Genomic DNA, 19,783 nt, shown 5'->3' with positions numbered 1-19,783 from the left:
AATTCACAGGAGTGCTATACAGCAAAATGTGACATTGAACCACGGAAGCAGATTGAGCACGTGACCAAAAGCTTGGCCAAAGAGGTGGGTTTTAAACCACATTTTAGGGAAGGAAAGAGAGGTAAATGAGTGGAGAGGCTGAGGGAAGGAACTTCAAAGCTTGACAGCTCAAGGTATGGCCACTATGGTGGAGCAATCAAAATGACAGACGTCAAGAAATTGGAATTAGAAAAGTACAGATAACTGAAAAAATTTGGGCTGGGGTATTCTGCAGGAAATTAGAGTGGTAGAAGAGCCAGGGTGAGACACCATGGCCAGATTTGAAAATAAAGGTGATGTTCTGTTTTTTGAAGACAATCAGTGGACACAAGTCGGGGAAATAGCTTTCAAACACAGGACCTGGTGCAAAATAAGGGTACTGGCAGAATTTTGGAAAAGCTGATTTAGAGGGTAGATAGAAGACAGGAGGCTGGTTAGAAACACAGTGAAATAGTCAACTCAAGAACTAACTATGATAAAAATGAAGGCTTCAGCACAAATGAAATGAACCAGAACTGGAGTTAGGAAAAGCTGTCAAGATGGAACTAAACAAACAAATAGTCTCAACTGGGAGGTCAAACAGATCAAGGGAACGTATAACCTGGTTTAGATTCGGTCAGTTGGTAGGGATAGGAATGGAGTCACAGATACAGAGGTTGCAAACAATCTGATTTAGCCAGAAACTGTGGCCTACAATAGGGAAGGAACAAGTGACAAGGGTATAAAGCATATTATGCAGCATAAAGACAAAGACAATGTCTTTACCTTTCCAAAAATTACAGAATGTGAATGGCAGCTCATTCTAGATTTGATCTGAGGTGGCTTGATAAAACAAATCTTGTTCAAATTGCTTTTGCAAAACTTTGTGGGGCTTTGCAGTTGTAAACATAACAATTATATCACCTGAGGTTTAAATAGTAACAAGTCACTCATCACAGGATAGCTCTTTACAATTATTTCTCAAGCTATTGCACCCAAAATATTCATACTTTGTAACAAAGATCTTTACACACCACGCTATGAAAACTTGCCTGTTTACACATACCTTCAATATCAGAGACCACCATCATCTGTGGCTGAGAAAGGCCTTCTTGTAGACAGTAGAAATGAATGGTGCTATCAAAGGTAATAAAACCTATCCTTGTACGAGAATCACCAGGTAACCTTAAAATTTTAAAACAAAGCAGAATCATTCTGGATCTGAATACTAAACATACTGCTTGAAGCTTTAGTCAGTTTAAGGCAAACTATATTGTGGTCTTTGCCAAATATGACTGTCTTGACAGAGATCTCAAATACGATAACTTTAATTGCATTGTATGTGCAAATGCAAACTCAAACAACAAACCAACTTGCAGCCTTTATTTGAAGACACTACACTGTCAGGTCATTGACTGAAGTATTGCTTGCAAAACTGCCTTAGGGATCTTACACCCACAACTCAGTAATTAATTATAAATCCAACATTTAGGTTCAATTGGTCAAGGAATTTCAGGCTAAATGATCCTAGAGTACTAAGTAGAAGCAGGATTAAAGCTACAACTGAGTACAAAGGAAGGATCCTGAAAAGAACCTAGCTGGAATTTATTCCCTTCAAGAAATGCTAGCTTCCAGACCTATGCTCTCACTGCCTTTCGAAGTTAGAATCAAAGAAAAAACATACTCCTATTATAATGCTCTAGTGCTATTAACCTGGAAGACAGTATCCATGACAAGCAACTTGCCTTCCATCCTAAGCATTCCAGTGTCAAATAATTTTGAAAAATGGTCTGGCACCTAAAAGAATTATATATTTTTTAGATATCTCTCTTGAGATCCATAGTCACAAGCCAAATTTAAAAGATGCTATTTATTTAGTGTGCCAGCATGTTGCTGTATGAAAATGTTTCTTCATATTAGAGATCCAGATAACAGAAAACAGTACTCAATAACAAAGTCAACTGACTTTTTTTCTCTGCCCGAGTTTAAGTATTTTTACTTTGCTGTTCCAATCAATTTGAAAAAGATGCAAAATTTTTTTTGTTCGCTCCTTTCAATTATTTAACAGGATGCCAACTCCTTGGCATAGTACATTTCCTACATTTTCCTTTTCCTAAGTGATTATCATTGAACCATGTACAAATCATTATTGCACATACTTAATTCACCAAGTAACTGTGACATGTTTATGAACCACTTGACTTCATTCAATACATGTTACATGATCACGCAGGAGCAAAAGAAATTCAGAAGGGACACCAAAAAACAAACAAGCTGACATAAGATTCCATTCAGCAGGGAATGCATGAAGAGATCCAACACCATCTCAAGGGATTGTTTTGATATTGGTTGGTCGGAAAAAGCCAAAGTGTGCACAAGATATTGCAGTTAGGAATTTTAATGCAAAACATTGCAAGCAATCATTTCCAGAAACAACTGTCATTTTAGTCAACCTAGAATACAAATATTTTGCAGGAACTTGGTATATTTGGACTGGGCAGCTTGATGTGTGCAGTGAAAACTTGATGATATTTGCTGATTGAGATGTGAAAATAATCAAACACATGGAACTGTGAAAATGGTAACAGCTCAACTCTGCAGAACATGGATACAAAGTTCTATAGGCCCAGTCCTCAGTTAGGGGGAGATGATGGCCTAATGATTATGATCACTGGACCAAGCTATCCAGAAGTCCAATTGAATGGTCTGGTAGATGAGTTAAAACTACACTGCAGCAAACCATGGAATTTAAATTCAGTTTGTAAATCTGGAATTGAAAGTTAGTCTCAGTGATGACAATTGTCATAAAAGCCCATCTGGTTCACTAATGTATTTTAGAGGAGGGACTTGGCTATTCTTATAGGTGACTGACCAACAGCAAACGTGGTTGACTGTAATAAGACCATAAGACATAGCGTTAATTGACTAAATAGCATTCATGATTGCACAGACTGCATGCAATTTGCTAGAGGAACAACCATGGAATGACAATTATTCAAGTCATGATATGATGTTACCAATACCCAGTAAAATTCCAATAAAGAAAGCATAACCAGTTTTCCACTTTCTTTAACATCCCCTCAACAGAAAAGGGTAGGAGCCTGATTATTATATGAGCATATCTAAGTTTAAATAATAAAAAACTTCAACACCTGTCAGGTCCAAACTTCATTCTAATTGGAAAAAAAATTTACTGGAAATGATAATCTGCCTAATTAATTGCAGATATGAAGGTGGACAGCCTCAAGGCTAACATCCAGCTTTCCGTATATCATTGCTCTTTAACAGCATATCACACAATTGGTCACCTTTTAGAGAACTATGCCTATACCAGATCTATTAAAACTGGCCACAATGAATCCACACTTCAAGAGAAAACAGGTGAGCCAAATAAATTCAGAACAATGAACCTGTGAACAGTGCAGTAGTAGCGTCCCTACCGTTGAACAAAAAAATCAAGGTAGAGGTATCATCTGCCACAAAGCCATGTCCTAACAAGTCCAAGCAGGTCTACTGCAAAACATTTTTTTGTAATATAGTAGTGAACCTTACAGATCCGATTTCTGTTTTACAGTCCAAGGCATAGAATTATTTACATTCAGACACAATAGCTAAGTTCCATTTGCTGTGCTTCTCTGGCCCAAAACCTGGCAACTTCTGCATCTGAACATAAACTACATGACTAGATATTTAAGCAACTGTAATTTTGAATATTAAAGATTCACTGCAGCCAAGTAAAAATAAAAAAACTCTACATCAAAAACTCTTCACATCGTATGGAAAAAAAACTTACCCGTCCAAATTATCCAATAGTGACTGGCAGACAGCATTTAAGTATCCAGACTCTATTGCATTATGGGACACATCCAAGACATAAAGATAAACTGCAGGTTGCGGTGGTCGCAGCTAAAAAAACAAATATTGATGAAGTATGCACAATATCTTTAATGGAGAGTTACAAAATGTAATCATGCAATAAAACAAGTAGAAACACTTGTAAAGCACTTTAAGGGGAGGTGACAGCCTACTGTTATTATTGCTGAACTGTTAATCAAGAGGACCAGGTAATGATCTTGGGAACGGGGTTCAAATCCTGCCATGGTACATGGTGGAATTTGAATTCAATAAAAATCTAAAAGTCGATTACATGAATCCATCGTCAATTGTCAAGAAAAACCCATCTGGTTCAGTAACATCTTTAGGGATGGAAACCACCATCCTTACCTGGTCTGGCCTACATGCGACTCCAGACCCACAGTGATGTGATTGACCTTTAACTGCCTTCTGAGCAAGTAGTGATGGGCAATAAATGCTAGCGTGGTCCACTTTAATGATTTAGGAAAAAATGCAAATTATGGTCTGCTTAAACCAGATTGGTAAAGTATGTTAATGCAATTGAAAACAGCATAGATTTGTTTCTGGAACTATCTCCAGACTCTGAAGATTGTCGAAACAAGGTTAAATTTTCAACATCTTATGGGCATTATTTTGGCTTTTCAAGATGTTTAAATCTTAACATACTGAATGAAATACTTATATACTGCACTTTTCCTCCCCAATAAAGAAATAATTTCTATCATTAATTAAAATGGACATTCCATATTAGCAGATATTGCTGTGGTATAAAACTAGTTTATAGACAGATGTACGACCCACACTCTAATTCATGGCTCACCAGTCCTCCGTGGAAGGAGTAGCTTACATTTCAGCAGTCACGAATGACTGAGAAACAGCTGTGCGCTCGTAACTTCATATCCTGCAGGTACGGGGACCATATTAAGGTCCGGGGAGGCATGGTGGCGCAGTGGTTAGCATTGCTGCCTCACACCACCAGGGACCCGGGTTCGATTCCACCCCCGGGTGACTGTCTGTGTGGAGTTTGCACGTTCTCCCTGTGTCTGCGTGGGTTTCCTCCGGATGCTCCGGTTTCCTCCCACAGTCCAAAGATGTGCAGGTTAGGTGGACTGGCCATGCTAAATTGCCCAGTGTTCAGGGATGTGTGGATTAGGCGGATAGGTCTGGGTGGGATGTTCTTTGTGTCGGTGTGGACTTGTTGGGCCGAAGGGCCTGTTTCCACACTGTAGGGGTTCTATGATATTAAGATGCTGCCAGACCTGCTCTTTTTCTCCAGCAATATCGTCATTTCAGATTTTCAGCATCCGTAATTCTTTGCCCATCTTGAAGTTCTGCTCCTCTCTCCAACAGAATTTCCATTCTAATCTTTCTTCTTGCCCACCATTAGTTTCATTGTCCTTCCTACTGTTTGACAAGTTATTTGCCAAAACTCCCCTCCAGACCCACATGGCAAACCAGTGACTGTCTGACTCAGACTCACTCCACGTGGATTCCAATTGAAGTTTTGTCTCTCGTGTTTCCAATCCATGTGGGATCACATGGTGTACAATCCTCCTTAGACAGGTGTTGTTGCTGCAAGCCAAGATTCCGCACTGAGTGCCACGTACAGCCATTTGCAGTCTTGATCAATCAGTCTCTCTCATTAGCACTGCTTCACGTTACCTCAAAGCTGCCCTGCCCCCCAGTTCAATCTTTGGCTTGTTCGAGGTTCTAACAAGAAACCTTTTCTCTTCCTTCCACGCATGAAGGAAGAAAAGCTGCATCAACTCAGAGGTACCCATGCCTCTCTGTAACCTTCCTCCCCTTCTCCTCGTCTCCATGCCATCTCATAACCGCTTGCTGGTATTTAGTATCTCTTTTGATAGTTCACTCTCCAGTGCTGAACGTTCTGTACTGAAAGGCCTCAGTCTCTCTGCGTCCCCACCTTAACGAATTTTGGATATGATGTTGAACTCTTCTTCCATCACCTTCGTCTCCATTTCTTTGGGCAAGAGTCCTCTCCTCATCGTACAGACCCCTTCACCCAGAGCCCTCCCCCTGGCCTTTTACCTGCAGTTCTGCTATTCATCAAGAACGACTGGCATAACATTGATAGCCTTACTTTGCATGGCCCCAAACCCCTCCCCACTTAGACCTCTTCCCCTCTGAACTGACTACACTCAGTGCTCTTGACTTGGTAATTAAACCTGCCAGTAAGGATGTTGCTGTTGTTGTCTAGTGTGCTAACCTCTACATTGCAGTCACCTCCTCCTATCTCCCCTTGGACCATGACCTAATGGGGTCAATATGTACACAACAGTCACTAATCTCATCATTTCAGGGGATTGAACACCATTCCCCTTGCCGTCTCAGCCTCCAAGCTCAAAGTCCCCCAGTCCTGTATAGTCTGCTTCTACTTTCTTCTCAAATAGGAGTGTCCAGATAAACCCACTTCTACCTGTTCTTGCCGCACAGAACTTTTTCGTACCTTGACTCAATTTTTCTCCCCTTGTCCAGTCCCTTCCTAATTACATGTGCGATTCTTCTGACACTTTACATTAGTTTTAGAATTACCAGTTCCATGGGAACCAGCTGCCTGCTCTTAACCATGGATATGTAATTTTGTTTCATGTCCATCGCCCATCAGGATTGTCATAGGGTTCTCGGCTTCTTCCTAGGAGGAAAAAGGTCTGAACTGCTCCCGTCCACCACCACCCTCCTCTACCCAGCCGTGCTCATCCTCACTTTGAACAACTTCTCCTTTAACCCCTTTTACTTTCTTCAGATCAAAGATATGGCAATGGGTGCTTATGCATAGCACCCAATTGTGCCTGTCTTTTTGTGGGCTACATGGAACCTTCCTTGTTCTAATCCTGAACTCTCCAGTCATTCCACACAAGTCTTTCTCTGGTACATCGATGACATCATTGGTTCTGCCTCCCTCTCCTGCCTGGAATTGGATAAGTTTACCTATTTCGCTTCCAAATTCCACCCTGCTTTCACCTTCGCCTGGTCCATCTGACTCCTCCCTTCCCTTCAACACCAGATTCCATTTCTGGACATAGGCTGGTGACCAATATCCACTACAAAACCACCAACTCCCAGTTACCTGGACTATACATCCTCACACCCTGTTTCCTGTAAGGACTCCATCACATTCTCCCAGTTACTCCATCCCTGTCACATCTATTCTGATGATGCTACCTTCCGCAGGGCGGCCTGAGAAATGGCTACCTTTATCCCTCAAGCAAGGAGTCCCCTCCACAGGGCTTAATAAAGCTCTCAGCCATGCTTGAACCATTTCCTACACTTCTACCCTCACCCCTTCTCTTCCTTCTCAACATACCAAAAAGAATTTCCTGGTTCTCATTCACCATCCCACCAGCATCTACATCCAAAGGATCATAAGCACTGTTTCCCTCACTTCCTGTGGGATGTCACCACTAGACACACATTCTCTTCTCCTCCCTTGTCCGTATTCTGCAGGGAGTGTTCCCTCCAGGACATATTGGCTCTTTCCTCCTCCATCCCCCAATGGCACGTTATATATACAATTGTGGAAGATGTAATACCTGCCTGTTTACCTCCTCCCTATCAAGGCTCCAAACATACCTTCCAGGTGAAGCAGTGATTTACCTGTACTTCACTCACTCAATCTCGTCTACTGTATTTGTTGCTCACAATGTGGTCTCCTCTACAGTGGAGAGATAAAATGCAGGCTGGGTGACCACTTTGCGTTGACCTACATGATGTCTGCAAAAATGAACAAGTTCACACTTCCAGTTGTGTGCCACTTCTTTACACATTACCATGTTCCTTGGCCAACATCTCTGTTTCAGTGCTACAGTGCTCCAATAAGGCTCAACGTGAGCATGTGTACAGCATCTCATTTTCCACTTGGGGACCATGCGCCCTTCAAGCCTCAATATCGAGTTCAATAGTTTTAGGGCCTGAACACATTCTTCCATGTCCTTTACCTACCCACCCATCCAGCTGCACCCCCCCTCCCACCCTGTGTGTGGTCATCACATGGGCTGCTTTCAGCACTGCCAAATTATTTTCACCCAATTAAGGTCCCCATTATCAGTTTTTCTCCATTCCTTTGCTTGCATAACTGCTTTTCTTCTCCCTCTGGGCTCTGCCTTCACCCATCCACTCATTCCTTTATACCATCTTTTTCCAGCTGCTCCTAGTTGTGAAGAGGAGTCACTGGACCCAAAATGTTGACTCTGCTTTCTCTCCAAAGATGCTGGCAGACCTGTTGTGTTTCTCCAGCAATTTCCATTGTTGTGACTATTAGCTATCAGAAAAATTTGCAAGGTACCAGTCTTTTACTTCTCCCTTCTGCCTAACTGCAACTATATTGGTGTAGAAAGACAGAACACTGACATTTTAAGCCTGTTCCTATTTCAATTTATGTTGTTGTGACAACTGGTGCATTGTATATGGGTTTAATGACAGCTAACTCTTCATTTCAGGATAGCATAACACCAGGTCACTTATAAATTTAGTCAAGGTACAAATGATCTAGAATGAATATGTAACTTTTTCCAAGCATTTATGGGTGTCACTATTGGTTCAGTGATGCATACCCTCAACAGTCAAAGGAGTTTAGATTTCTTCCATTCTATAGACTGGAGAACAGAATCTAAGCAGACACTCCATTGGAGTGCTAACTGAATGCTGTCGAAGGTGCCAGTTTTTACATGGGCGCGGATATCAATTTTGAACAGCAGGAAATTTATGCCAGTGGCCTGGTCAATACTTTTCCTTCAATGAACATCAGTAAAATCTAATACCATTAAAAGTTATCAAGATTCTGACATTTAGTAGTCAGCCCTTGAAGTATGGATCCTCATGTTCCCTTGTTGTAACAGCGATTACACTATTGTATAGCGTATATTAACTTTAAGAATTTCAAAGCGTTTTGGGACATCTGGAGATTGTGTAAATTGGTTTAAAATAACTTGATTTCATTTAGCTCCAGTACCTCATGGAAACAGATACTTTACCATTTAGAAGTTGTTAAAAGCTTCCTGGCTGGCACACGAACTTGAAACAGATAAAGAATGCTAAATAGTTGGCAAAGTATCCTGTACTAAACATTACTCAATTGCAATGTTAAAGCTAATTTAGAATCTCACAGAATTCAATCGTTTTTCATGTTAGACTTGCTTTGTAAACCAAAAGGACACAATTCAGCATCACTGAAAACATTTAGCAGAGGATAGAGATGAACAATAGTTTAAAAATTAAAAAAACAACTAGACTCACCATGTACTCTGAAGGAGCAATAAATTCTATAGTAGCACTTTGAACTTCAGGTCGCTTATGTGGCTCTCCATAAGATCGAGTCACAGGGTTGTACATGAATTCTTCAGGAACTAAGTATCAACACAACAGTTTTAGAAGTTCATACAGGTAATGCACAACTACAAAGTCAGCGCAAAACTGTTGTTTAAATTTGCATTTTTGTATGCTTGCACTCATCTGGATGAACATGTCGGTACTAGATAGTGGAAGATCTCACACTTTAGGTGCCTGACAAATGTATTCTGATCATCTCATACACTTATGCCCTGCTGTAGTGAATGGGTCATATCAACTTAAAGAGTACCTCTGTGTGCCATGTTTGCATTTGCTATCCCACATCATTATTAAACTGCTATTGGTAGGCAGCTCAGTCCTGAATTAGAGGACAGCACAAGAACAGCCCATTTAAGTGACCACAAAGCTACTTGAATTTTGTTTCCCAGCTGTTTTGAGATTAGTCATTTCTCTTGCAGTTTAATCTCTCAATAATTCTGTGCGACTCCACCAGTCAAGTGTTAATGCAGAGATCCAGTGAAATATTTTTTCCAGAATTCATTTCACATCACTGTAAATCCATAACTTATGCTTGTTGTTACCAATATTTTGTAATTTTTAAACAATTTTATTAGACTAAAACAGCACTGCAGGTTTCACGAAGGTGCAAAATAATTCCATCTTCATGCAACATCGCAACTGAATACAAAACGCTAAATAACCTGCATGCGAGAAAGATCAAAACTCCTGCCTCCCAGTCAACTGCTCTAAATTCAGTAAGAGAGCTAAGTGAAATTAGTTTGCACTGGTGCTTGTCTAAAAGTGTCCCTAAATTGCATCTTGAATTTCTCTATTCCAGTGAAGTCCACGTGTAAACGAAATCCCCTCCTTCTAAGAGGAGAGCCTTGCATGCCACAAAACATGACGGCACATTAACAGCAAAAGTGTCTATTTGGTGGTTTGTACTAGTCGTGCTCAAAGGCTATTTATCTATTCACACTCTTTTGCCTGGAGGAAATAGTCATGAGTGTTAATTTTAAGCTATTATTCCTTTAAGCTCCCCTCACTACCAATTACCTATACTTGTCAACAACTGAGCAATCAAAAATTTAAGAATTGACTATTCTCATCTGCAAACTGTTCCATGACATCACCACCAACTAAGCTAAGTTTCAGCTGAGCTCAGCTAATGCAGTTGTACATCTGTGCCTGCAGGTTGCTGACTAAAGTGCCACTGAACTCATGTTCATAACCGGAAGATTTCTTTCTTACAAGAAATGCTGTCTTTTGGATTTGTTAAATCTGCTTGCTGAAGTGGACACTATTTCATAAGTCTACTTGAAGAGCAGGGAATTTTTCCAGTATTCATTCCTCAGTTAGTACCAAAAGTAGGTGACCTGGTAAATGATTTGTTATTCAAGAAACCTTGTTGCATAAAAATTGAAACCATGCGTGCCTGCAGAACAGGGACTGAATTTTTTAGAAGTGATACGATGTGACTTTCATATAGTGCAAAACTTCTTTCACAACCATCACTGTTTACCCTTTTGCCCTTCCTGTGCATTTCCCTTATTCTGTTCCACGGATGGTAACAGAATTTTCAGTCAACTCAGTCCTACTTTGCCAAATGCTTTTTTAAACCAATTTTAACACTCAAGTCTCCCAACGCAGTTTCTGCATCCACTCCTCTTTCATCTATTTTTCTGTATCTTAAGCTTATATTTAAAAAAAATTTATGTTTCCAAAACATTTTTGTACTTTTTGGTGAACTTACCATCATTAACTCGATAGCACAAGTTACATTTCCATCTTCTTTGGTCCAGAAAGTTGACAAAAGGATTTATGTAAGTTCTGCAAGAACGACATCTCACAATGGTACTCGATGTAACCACAGGCAATTGCTGCAACATGATGCATACACACTAAGTACTAGTGATATGGTCATAGTTTTGTTTAAAGAAAATTGCATGAAAGGATATACTTTAAAGTGAGTGCTCCTTTGAAATTAAAACCGACATGCATAAATTAAATAGGGTTAGCACAGCAATGATCAACAATCCAATATGTGCATACAGCCTCAGTTTCCCTAATCACAGCGCTCCTAATCACAACTAGATTGCTGAGTGGGGAAGCCATGTTGAAGACAGGCTGCTCCACACCTGACGAGGCTTGGAATGTTGAACCAAAGCACATTTTATTCTAAAAGATGAATTGTGTCACACCATAGGAATATTAGTTATGACTTACTGACAGATCTCTGAATGGATGCAGCTGTAATCCTAAAGGAAGCTTAGCTTTGCTCAATAAGGACTGAGTTTGAGGGATGTTGGTTAATGTACACCGGAACACACTGAAACAAAAATATTTCACTTCAGCAAAATTAAATATGAACAAATCAATTTTTTTTTCCATTTTAGCTGAGAAGAGAAAATCAGTCAGAATGCTATAATCTAACTCGATGTTACAAAGAAGGTAGCAGGTAGCAAGTAGCAAGTTTTGTGAAGGGTAGGTCGTGCCTCACAAACCTTATTGGGTTCTTTGAGAAGATGACCAAACAGGTGGATGAGGGTAAAGTGGTTGATTTGGTGTATATGGATTTCAGTAAAGCGTTTGATAAGGTCCCCCACGGTAGGCCATTGCAGAAAATACGGAGGCATGGGATTGAGGGTGATTTAGTGGTCTGGATCAGAAATTGGCTAGCTGTAAGACGACAGAGGGTGGTGGTTGATAGGAAATGTTCATCCTGGAGTTCAGTTACTTTTGGTGTACTGCAAGGATCTGTTTTGGGGCCACCGTTGTTTGTCATTTTTATAAATGACCTGGATGAGGGCGTAGAAGGATGGGCTAGTAAATTTGCGGATGACACCAAAGTCGGTGGAGTTGTGGATAGTGCCGAAGGATGTTGCAGGTTACAGAGGGACATAGATAAGCTGCAGAGCTGGGCTGAGAGGTGGCAAATGGAGTTTAATGCAGAAAAGTGTGAGGCAATTCACTTTGGAAGGAGTAACAGGAATACAGAGTACTGGGCTAATGGTAAGATTCTTGGTAGTGTGGATGAGGAGAGAGATCTCGGTGTCCATGTGCATAGATCACTGAAAGTTGCCATCCAGGTTGATAGGGTTGTTAAGAAGGCATACGGTATGTTAGGTTTTATTGGTAGAGGGATTGAGTTTCGGAGCCACGAGGTCATGTTGCAGCTGTACAAAACTCTGGTGCGGCCGCACTTGGAGTATTGCGTACAGTTCTGGTCGCCGCATTATAGGAAGGATGTGGAAGCATTGGAAAGGGTGTAGAGGAGATTTACCAGGATGTTGCCTGTATGGAGGGAAGGTCTTATGAGAAAAGGCTGAGGGTTTTGAGGCTGTTTTCGTTAGAGAGAAGAAGGTTAAGAGGTGACTTGATAGAGACATACAAGATGATCAGAGGATTAGATAGGGTGGACAGCGAGAGCCTTTTTCCTCGGATGGTGATGGCTAGCACGAGGGGACATAGCTTTAAATTGAGGGGTGACAGATATAGGACAGATGTCAGAGGTAGGTTCTTTACTCAGAGAGTAGTAAGGGCGTGGAATGCCCTGCCTGCAACAGTAGTAGACTCGCCAACTTTAAAGGCATTTAAATGGTCATTGGATAAACATATGGATGATAATGGAATAGTTTAGGTTAGATGGGCTTCAGATTGGTTCCACAGGTCGGCGCAACATCGAGGGCCGAAGGGCCTGTACTGCGCTGTAATGTTCTGGATACTGGATTTGGGGAAAAAAAAGAAAGTGGGGGAAATTTAAGGATGACCAGACATTTGGCAAAGGCTACTAAAGTGTTCTGCGATTATTGCTACATTCAACAAACTGGTCACTTATACCATTTTAGGCCCAAGCCTATTTAGGCAGAGGAACAGTGAATTATCAGTACCTACTGAACAACAGCCCCTTCCGGAGGGAACAAATGAGGAGAAAACAAAAATTCAAGAAAGCTCCACAGGAGAGAGTACACTAGTTAAAGTCTCAACTTTGAAACATTCTTTATTCACTGCTACATGACTTGCTGAAACATTTAAGAGGGAACTAAAATTCCTGATTCAGCAAAGGGAAAATGGTGAAGTAAGATTTGAAAACAGAACCTCAAGGAGTTCTTTCGTAAGCAAGTTATCACAAATACTGCTTCAACTGATTAAGGACACGTTTCAAATAATAGTACTGCAATTGGGTCCCATGGTGGTTAGATAAAAGAGCAGAAAGCAAACGTAAATTTACTATTAGGGTTAGATTTGGCTTACAAAATCCTTTACTTCAAAATCACAACATTTGTTTGGTGAAGAAATGGATATTAGAAACTATTACTACTTACTCTGGATTGCAGTTTAGTTCCTGCAGATCCTTGTGCAGGTTTGCATGAGGGGCTTTGACTGGAGTTGAAGGCAGGACGTTTCTCTCCTGCAGGAGATTCAGAGGTCGTGCTGCCTCTGATTGTTGACCCTGCTGCAAGCTAAGTCCACCCATGCCAGCCATTAGTTGATTAAAATGTGGAGCCTGAAGAAAATAGGTTTTACTATGAGAAGAATACGTTGCAAACACAGACAAGACATAGATTAATCACCTTCTCTAAAAGCTATTTGAAGCAGGGACAACTGTTTTTTTTAAAAACAGCATGCAGTAGACTGCTGTAATAGTTTTTTGCATGTATTATGCTATAAGAAATTTTGTGCCAATCCACGTTTTCTAAGGTTTTTGCATAATTCCCATAATACGTGCTTTTTAATATATAGAATTCCTACAGTGTGGAAATAGACCCTTCAGCCCAACAAGTCCACACCAACCCTCGGATTATCCCACCCAAATCCATCCCCCTATAACTCACCTAATCTACACATCCCTGAACACTATGGGCAATTTAGCATGGCCAATCCACCTAACCTGCACATTTTTGGACAGTGGGAGGAAACAGGAGCAGCCGGAGGAAACCCACACAGACATGGGGAGAACGTGCAAACTACACACAGACAGTCGCCTGAGGCTGGAATCGAACCTGGGTCCTTGGTGCTGTGAGGCAGCACTGGTAACCACCGTATCACAACTTTTTACTGAAAACAGACAAATGGTCATCTAATGGAGTTCATCCATGATGGCCACTGAAAAGAAGTGTCAAACATATTGACTCAATTCCTTTAAAATTCTCAGATGTGCATCATCTGTTCTCAAACCGGTTGTGAAAATAAATCTCAAGAGTGCCACAGTAATGAGATTATGAAAGCTCAGTCTCAAAGCAGCAGTGGCACTATGGAATTGTTACTAGGTCTACAGCAGCTGATCATACTGTTACAAAAGAGGCAGAAGGAAAATTTTGGTATTATCTTTGCATCATGCAATGAAATGGGTTTCAATTTAACATCTCGACAGATAATCCCTCACTGAATTAGGAGTGACTTTTCACGGGGTAGTGATAGAATGTTGTTTTTAATCAATGGAAAACAGGTGCTGCAAGATTTCTGAAGTAATACAAGGACAGACTAATACCAATGTTTGCAAAGTTTGGCCTTATGAAGAACAGAAAAAATACAATGTAGCAAATAAAAACGGGCAAACAGGCAGTCTTCACCATATGTTTCATGGAAGTGTGCTACACAAGCAGAGTACCATACTTCAGCAAAAACAACTATGAAGGCCTGACTAATAAACAGGCTGATACATTATTCAATAAAAGTGGGATCATAAGTAAAAGACTTCCCAACATATTTTATACATTTTATTGTTTGCATATGGTAGAAAATCACTGTCTTTACTGATGAGAATGTGCATTTTTAAAACTACTGACTTTTAGGAAAAAGAAAGACATTTTCTTCTCTGGTTTTGCTCCATAACATCACAAGCAACTTGCACCTAGATCTTCAGCAAACATGACTCCACAATCAACAGCATAATAAGCAGAGCAAAATTGAAATAACTTCTGTTACTCCTCTTTGAGTGGCTGCTTTGTCTTAATTTGAGTTTCTATTGGTTTTAAGACATCACCAGCAGGAGCGTGGGTCACACAAATCCATGATTGCTAGGGGTTTGCATCACCTTTAGAGATAAAATTCTAAGTTTCCTAGTATCAACACAGAAAACATTAGCACCTCACATACCTGAGAGTGTTGCTGTGGTCCTTCTGTATTTACCAGCTGACCACCTGGGATTCCAGAGCTGGCCATGCTTTGGTAGCCAGGTGGTAAGGCGGGATAAGAGGAGCCAAGTGTCCTTCTAGCTTTGAGACCTTGTTGAATTGGCTGCACTGTAATGCAAATAGGGGAAAAAAAAAGTGCAAGGTTACTTAAATGTTGGTTAGAACACAGTAACATTCCATTCAGCATTACAAGCACGTTTCAGTGAATGCTACAAGCACTAGGGTGGATGCCCAATAGGATAAAGAAAAATTCTTAATCTCAGGCCAAAATCAGTTTTGTTTTAAAAAAATGGTGGCCCTATTGGCATCACACCACGGCCTTGTGCATAATTATAGACCTATTTCTATACAGACTTGAAAAGTAGCAATTCAGATTATAGTCTTGCATTTAAACAATACGAGGAGCTTTACTAAAAATGATTATTTCCCCTCTCAAATGTCACGATAAAGTAGTTATGCTGACCCCAAAAGATGACATTCCTAACTTGTAATCCAGTTGCAATATAATTTATTTTCACCCAACATCTAGCAACAAAAATTAACAATTTAATAAGTGTAGTACTTACTAATTTCACCTCCTCCTTCCAAACTATCATAATGGTCAATTGTCGATTGATCACCAGATGACCCAGTGCTTACTGCTTAAAAGATTTTAAAAAAATTTGATACAAGTTTATTTAGTTGGAAACAAATTGCAATTCTTCAACATTTAAAACTATTGCAGTGTCACTTTAATAACAAAACATATTTCTGTAATTTACACATCCTTCAATTACTCCATCTTTGTCCAGTCATCTAAAATATCGATATTGCTCCAGTTTTGGCCTCTTGCACAAGCCTAATTTTAAATCGGAGACAGCAAAGACTGCACATGCTGGAAGCTAGAGTCAATAAATGTGGAACTGGAAAAGCACAGCCGGTCGGACAGCATCCGAGGAGCAGGAAAGTTGGGGGTTTCAGCCCGAAACGTTGACTTTCCTGCTCCTTGGATGCTGTCTGACAAGCTGCGCTTTTCCAGCTCCACATTTATTGACCTTAATTTTAAACTGCATTGGTGTTGCAACTGTGCTTTCAGTCATTGAGGTCAAAAATCATATACACTAGGCTAGAGTCAAACAGGTTTATTTGAAGACACAAGCTTTAGGAGTCAAACTCCTTCTTCAGGCGTCAGCAAGAGAGGCTGTATCAGACACAAAATTTATAAGCAAAAAAATCAAAGGATCACAGAACTGATGCAGTGTTGAACAAACCTAAGATGACAGTTAAATCTTTAATCAGTTATAAAATACTAATACACAAATTCCCGAAGTTCTTTCAAGTCACTGCCCTGAGATAACTAAAGGTTTATCAGTTCCCTCAGTACACCTGAGGTGACATCCCAGATCAGACAATGCATTTTAGGTGTGGGACCTTATTTAGAATCTGGCTGTGTATCAACTTGGAGTCAGACTGGTTTTATTTCCAAAGAAAGAATTTATAAAATGCCACATTGTGCGCATTTTCAACAAAATAGAACGTATCTGCAATTACAAGTCTGCAGTTAGAGACTCTAAGTTCTGGGATTCCCTTTCGAAGTGCTTCTTTCCTTCTTTAAAACCTCCTTAAACTGCACCAATTCTGCGTTATCACTACCTCAGGACTCAAAATTGGCTTGCCTATGCTCCTATGAAATAACTCAGGATAGGTTGGGATGTTAAATTACTGCATGACTGCAAGTACTTTAACTACTTCAAAAGACAAATGAATTTCAAAAAGGCAAATGAAATCCACTGAAACATATCAGCAAACAGTTTTTTTAAATTCATTCATTTGTGGGATATGGGCATCACTGCTGGCCAGCATTTACCGTGCCTTGTTGCACTTCAGTAGGTGATGGTGAGCTGTCTTCTTGAAACGCTGAAGTTCATCTGCTGTGGATTGACCCACAATGCCATCAGTGGAGGAATTCCAGGATTTCGACCCAGCAATAGCGAAGGAATGGCGATATATTTTGGTTAGTATGGTGAGTGGCTTGGAGGGGAACTTCCAGGTGTTGTTCCCGTGCATCTGCTGCCCTTGTCCTTCAAGGTGAAAGTGGTTGTGGGTTTGGAAGGCACTGTCTGAGGATCTTTGGTGAATTTTTCCACTGCATCTTATAGATGGTGCACGCTGTTGCTACTGAACATTGGTGGTGGAGGGAGTGGATGCTTGTGGTTGTACTGCCAATCAAGCAGGCTGCTTTGTCCTGGATTGTCAAGCTTCTTGAGTGTTGTTGAAGCTGCACTCATCCAGGCAAGTGGGGAGTATTCCATAACACTCCTGACTTGTGCCTTTTGATGGTGAACAGGCTTTGAGTGAGAGGAGTATTCCTAACCTCTGATCTGTGCTTATAGCCACTGTGTTTATGTGGTGAGTCCAGTTGAGTTTCTGGTCAATGATAAACCCCAGGATGTTGACAGTGGGGGATTCAGTAATGGGAACACCACTGAATGTCAAGGGGCTATGGTTAGATTGCCTGTTATTGGTGATGATCAGAGCCTGGTATTTGTGTAGTACGAATGATACTTGCCACTTGTCAACTCAAGTCTCGATATTGTCCAGATCTTGTTGCATTTGGGCACGGACTGCTTCAGTATCTGAGGCATCACAAATGGTGACTAACATTGAAAAATCTTTCACAAACATCTCCACTTCTGACCTTATGATGGAGGGAAGGACATTGATGAAGCAGCTGAAGATGGTTGGGACTAGTACACTACCCTGAGGAGCTCCTGTGGAGATGTTCTGGAGCTGAGACGACTAACTTCCAACAATCATGACCATCTTCCTATATGTCAGGTATGACTCCAACCACTGGAGAGTTTGCCCCCGATACGTACTGATTTCAGTTTTGCTAGTGCTCCTTGATGCCACACTCAGTCAAATGCAGCCTTGATGTCAAGGGCTGTCACTCTCGCCTCACCTCTGGAATTCAGCTCTTTTGTCCCTGTTTGAACCAAAGCTGTAATAAGGTCAGGAGCTGAGTGGCCCTGGCAGAACCCAGACTGGGTGTCACTGAGCAGATTATTGCTGAGCAGGTGCTGCTTGATAGTAGTGATGACACCTTCCGTTACTTTACTGATGGGGTAGTAACTGGCCAGTTGGATTTGCCTTGGTTTTTATGTACAGGACATACATACTTGGGCAATTTTCCACATTGCTGCATAGATGTTAGTATTGCAGTTATACTGGAAGAGTTCGGTTTATGGAGCGGAAAGATCTGGAGCACAAGTCTTCAGTACTATTGCCAGGATGTTGTCAGGCACCATAGACTTTGCAGTATTCAGGCGTCTCCAACTGCTTCTTGACATCACATGGAATGAAGCGAATTGGCTGAAGACTGGTATCTGTAATGCTGGGAACTACTGGAGGTGGCCACGATGGATCATCCACTTGGCACATCTGGCTGTAGATTGCTGCAAAAGCTTCAGCCTTATCCTTTGGACTGATATGCTGGGCTCTTCCATCATTGAGGATGGGGATATTTGTGGCGCTTTGTCCTCCAGTGAGTTGACCACCATTCACAACTGCAGAGCTTAGATCTGATCCACTGGTTGTGGGATCGCTTAAGTCCATCTTTCACTTGCTGCTTATGCTGTTTGGCATGCTAGCAGTCCTGTTTGGTGGCTTCAACAGGTTTACACCTCATCTGCAGGTATGCCTGATGTTATTCCTGACATGTGCTCTTGCACTCTTCATTGAACCAGGGCTGATCCCCTGGCTTGATGGTAATGGTTAAGTGGGGGATATGCTGGGCCACAAGGTTACACACTGTGTTGGAGTACAATTCTGCTGCTGTTGATGGCCCACAGCACCTTATTGGTGCCCAGTCTTGAGTTGCTAGATCTGTTCCAAGTCTATCCTATTTGACATAGCTGATAGCGTCACACAACACAATGGAGGTTATTCTCAACGTGAAGGCAGGACTTAGTCTCCACAAGGACTGTGCAGTGGTCGCTCTTATCGATATCGTAATGGATAGATGCATCTGCAGCTGACATATTGGTAAGGATGAGGTCAAGTATATTTCTCCCTCTTGTTTGTTCCCTCATCACCTGCTGTAGACCCAGTCTAGCAGCTATGTCCTTTAGGACTCCATAAGCACAATCAGTAGTACTACTACCAAGCCACTCTTGGTGGTGTATTACAAATCTTTCAGGTAAAATTATCTGCCTGTTGAATAAATGTTTGTAGTCGTAGCTTTCAATTCACAGCAGCATGTTTTGTAACTACTTTAGCATTACAGTGGACAAATATTGAATATCAAGTGAGAAAGACTCATTCCAAAATCACAAGCAGTCAAGAGATTTCAGTAAGATAGTAGGAACTACCGATGCTGGAGAATCCGAGATAACAAGGTGTAGAGCTGGATGAACACAGCAGGCCAAGCAGCATCAGAGGAGCAGGAAAGCTGATGTTTCGGGTCTGGACCCTTCTTCAGAAAATAT

General features: G+C 41.0%; 1 protein-coding gene across 1 annotated transcript in view; it reads right to left on the bottom strand.

Moving 5' to 3' along the window:
* Positions 1 to 19,783, bottom strand: part of LOC125484582 (protein transport protein Sec24A-like) — a 26,194-nt gene that overhangs the window by 1,770 nt on the left and 4,641 nt on the right. The window contains exons 3-10 of the mRNA XM_048603982.1: positions 15,884 to 15,958; positions 15,280 to 15,425; positions 13,506 to 13,687; positions 11,407 to 11,509; positions 10,934 to 11,060; positions 9,127 to 9,236; positions 3,812 to 3,924; positions 1,085 to 1,203 (exon numbers count right to left, since the gene is read on the bottom strand). Of these exons, the coding sequence (XP_048459939.1) occupies positions 1,085 to 1,203; positions 3,812 to 3,924; positions 9,127 to 9,236; positions 10,934 to 11,060; positions 11,407 to 11,509; positions 13,506 to 13,687; positions 15,280 to 15,425; positions 15,884 to 15,958 (975 nt within the window). The remainder of the gene's footprint in view (positions 1 to 1,084; positions 1,204 to 3,811; positions 3,925 to 9,126; positions 9,237 to 10,933; positions 11,061 to 11,406; positions 11,510 to 13,505; positions 13,688 to 15,279; positions 15,426 to 15,883; positions 15,959 to 19,783) is intronic.

The sequence above is a fragment of the Rhincodon typus genome, chromosome 12 (assembly GCF_021869965.1).
Source record: "Rhincodon typus isolate 14 chromosome 12, sRhiTyp1.1, whole genome shotgun sequence".
Classification (NCBI taxonomy): domain Eukaryota; kingdom Metazoa; phylum Chordata; class Chondrichthyes; order Orectolobiformes; family Rhincodontidae; genus Rhincodon; species Rhincodon typus.
Note: the sequence above shows the minus strand (reverse complement) of the source record. Positions and strands in the feature narration are given on the sequence as shown.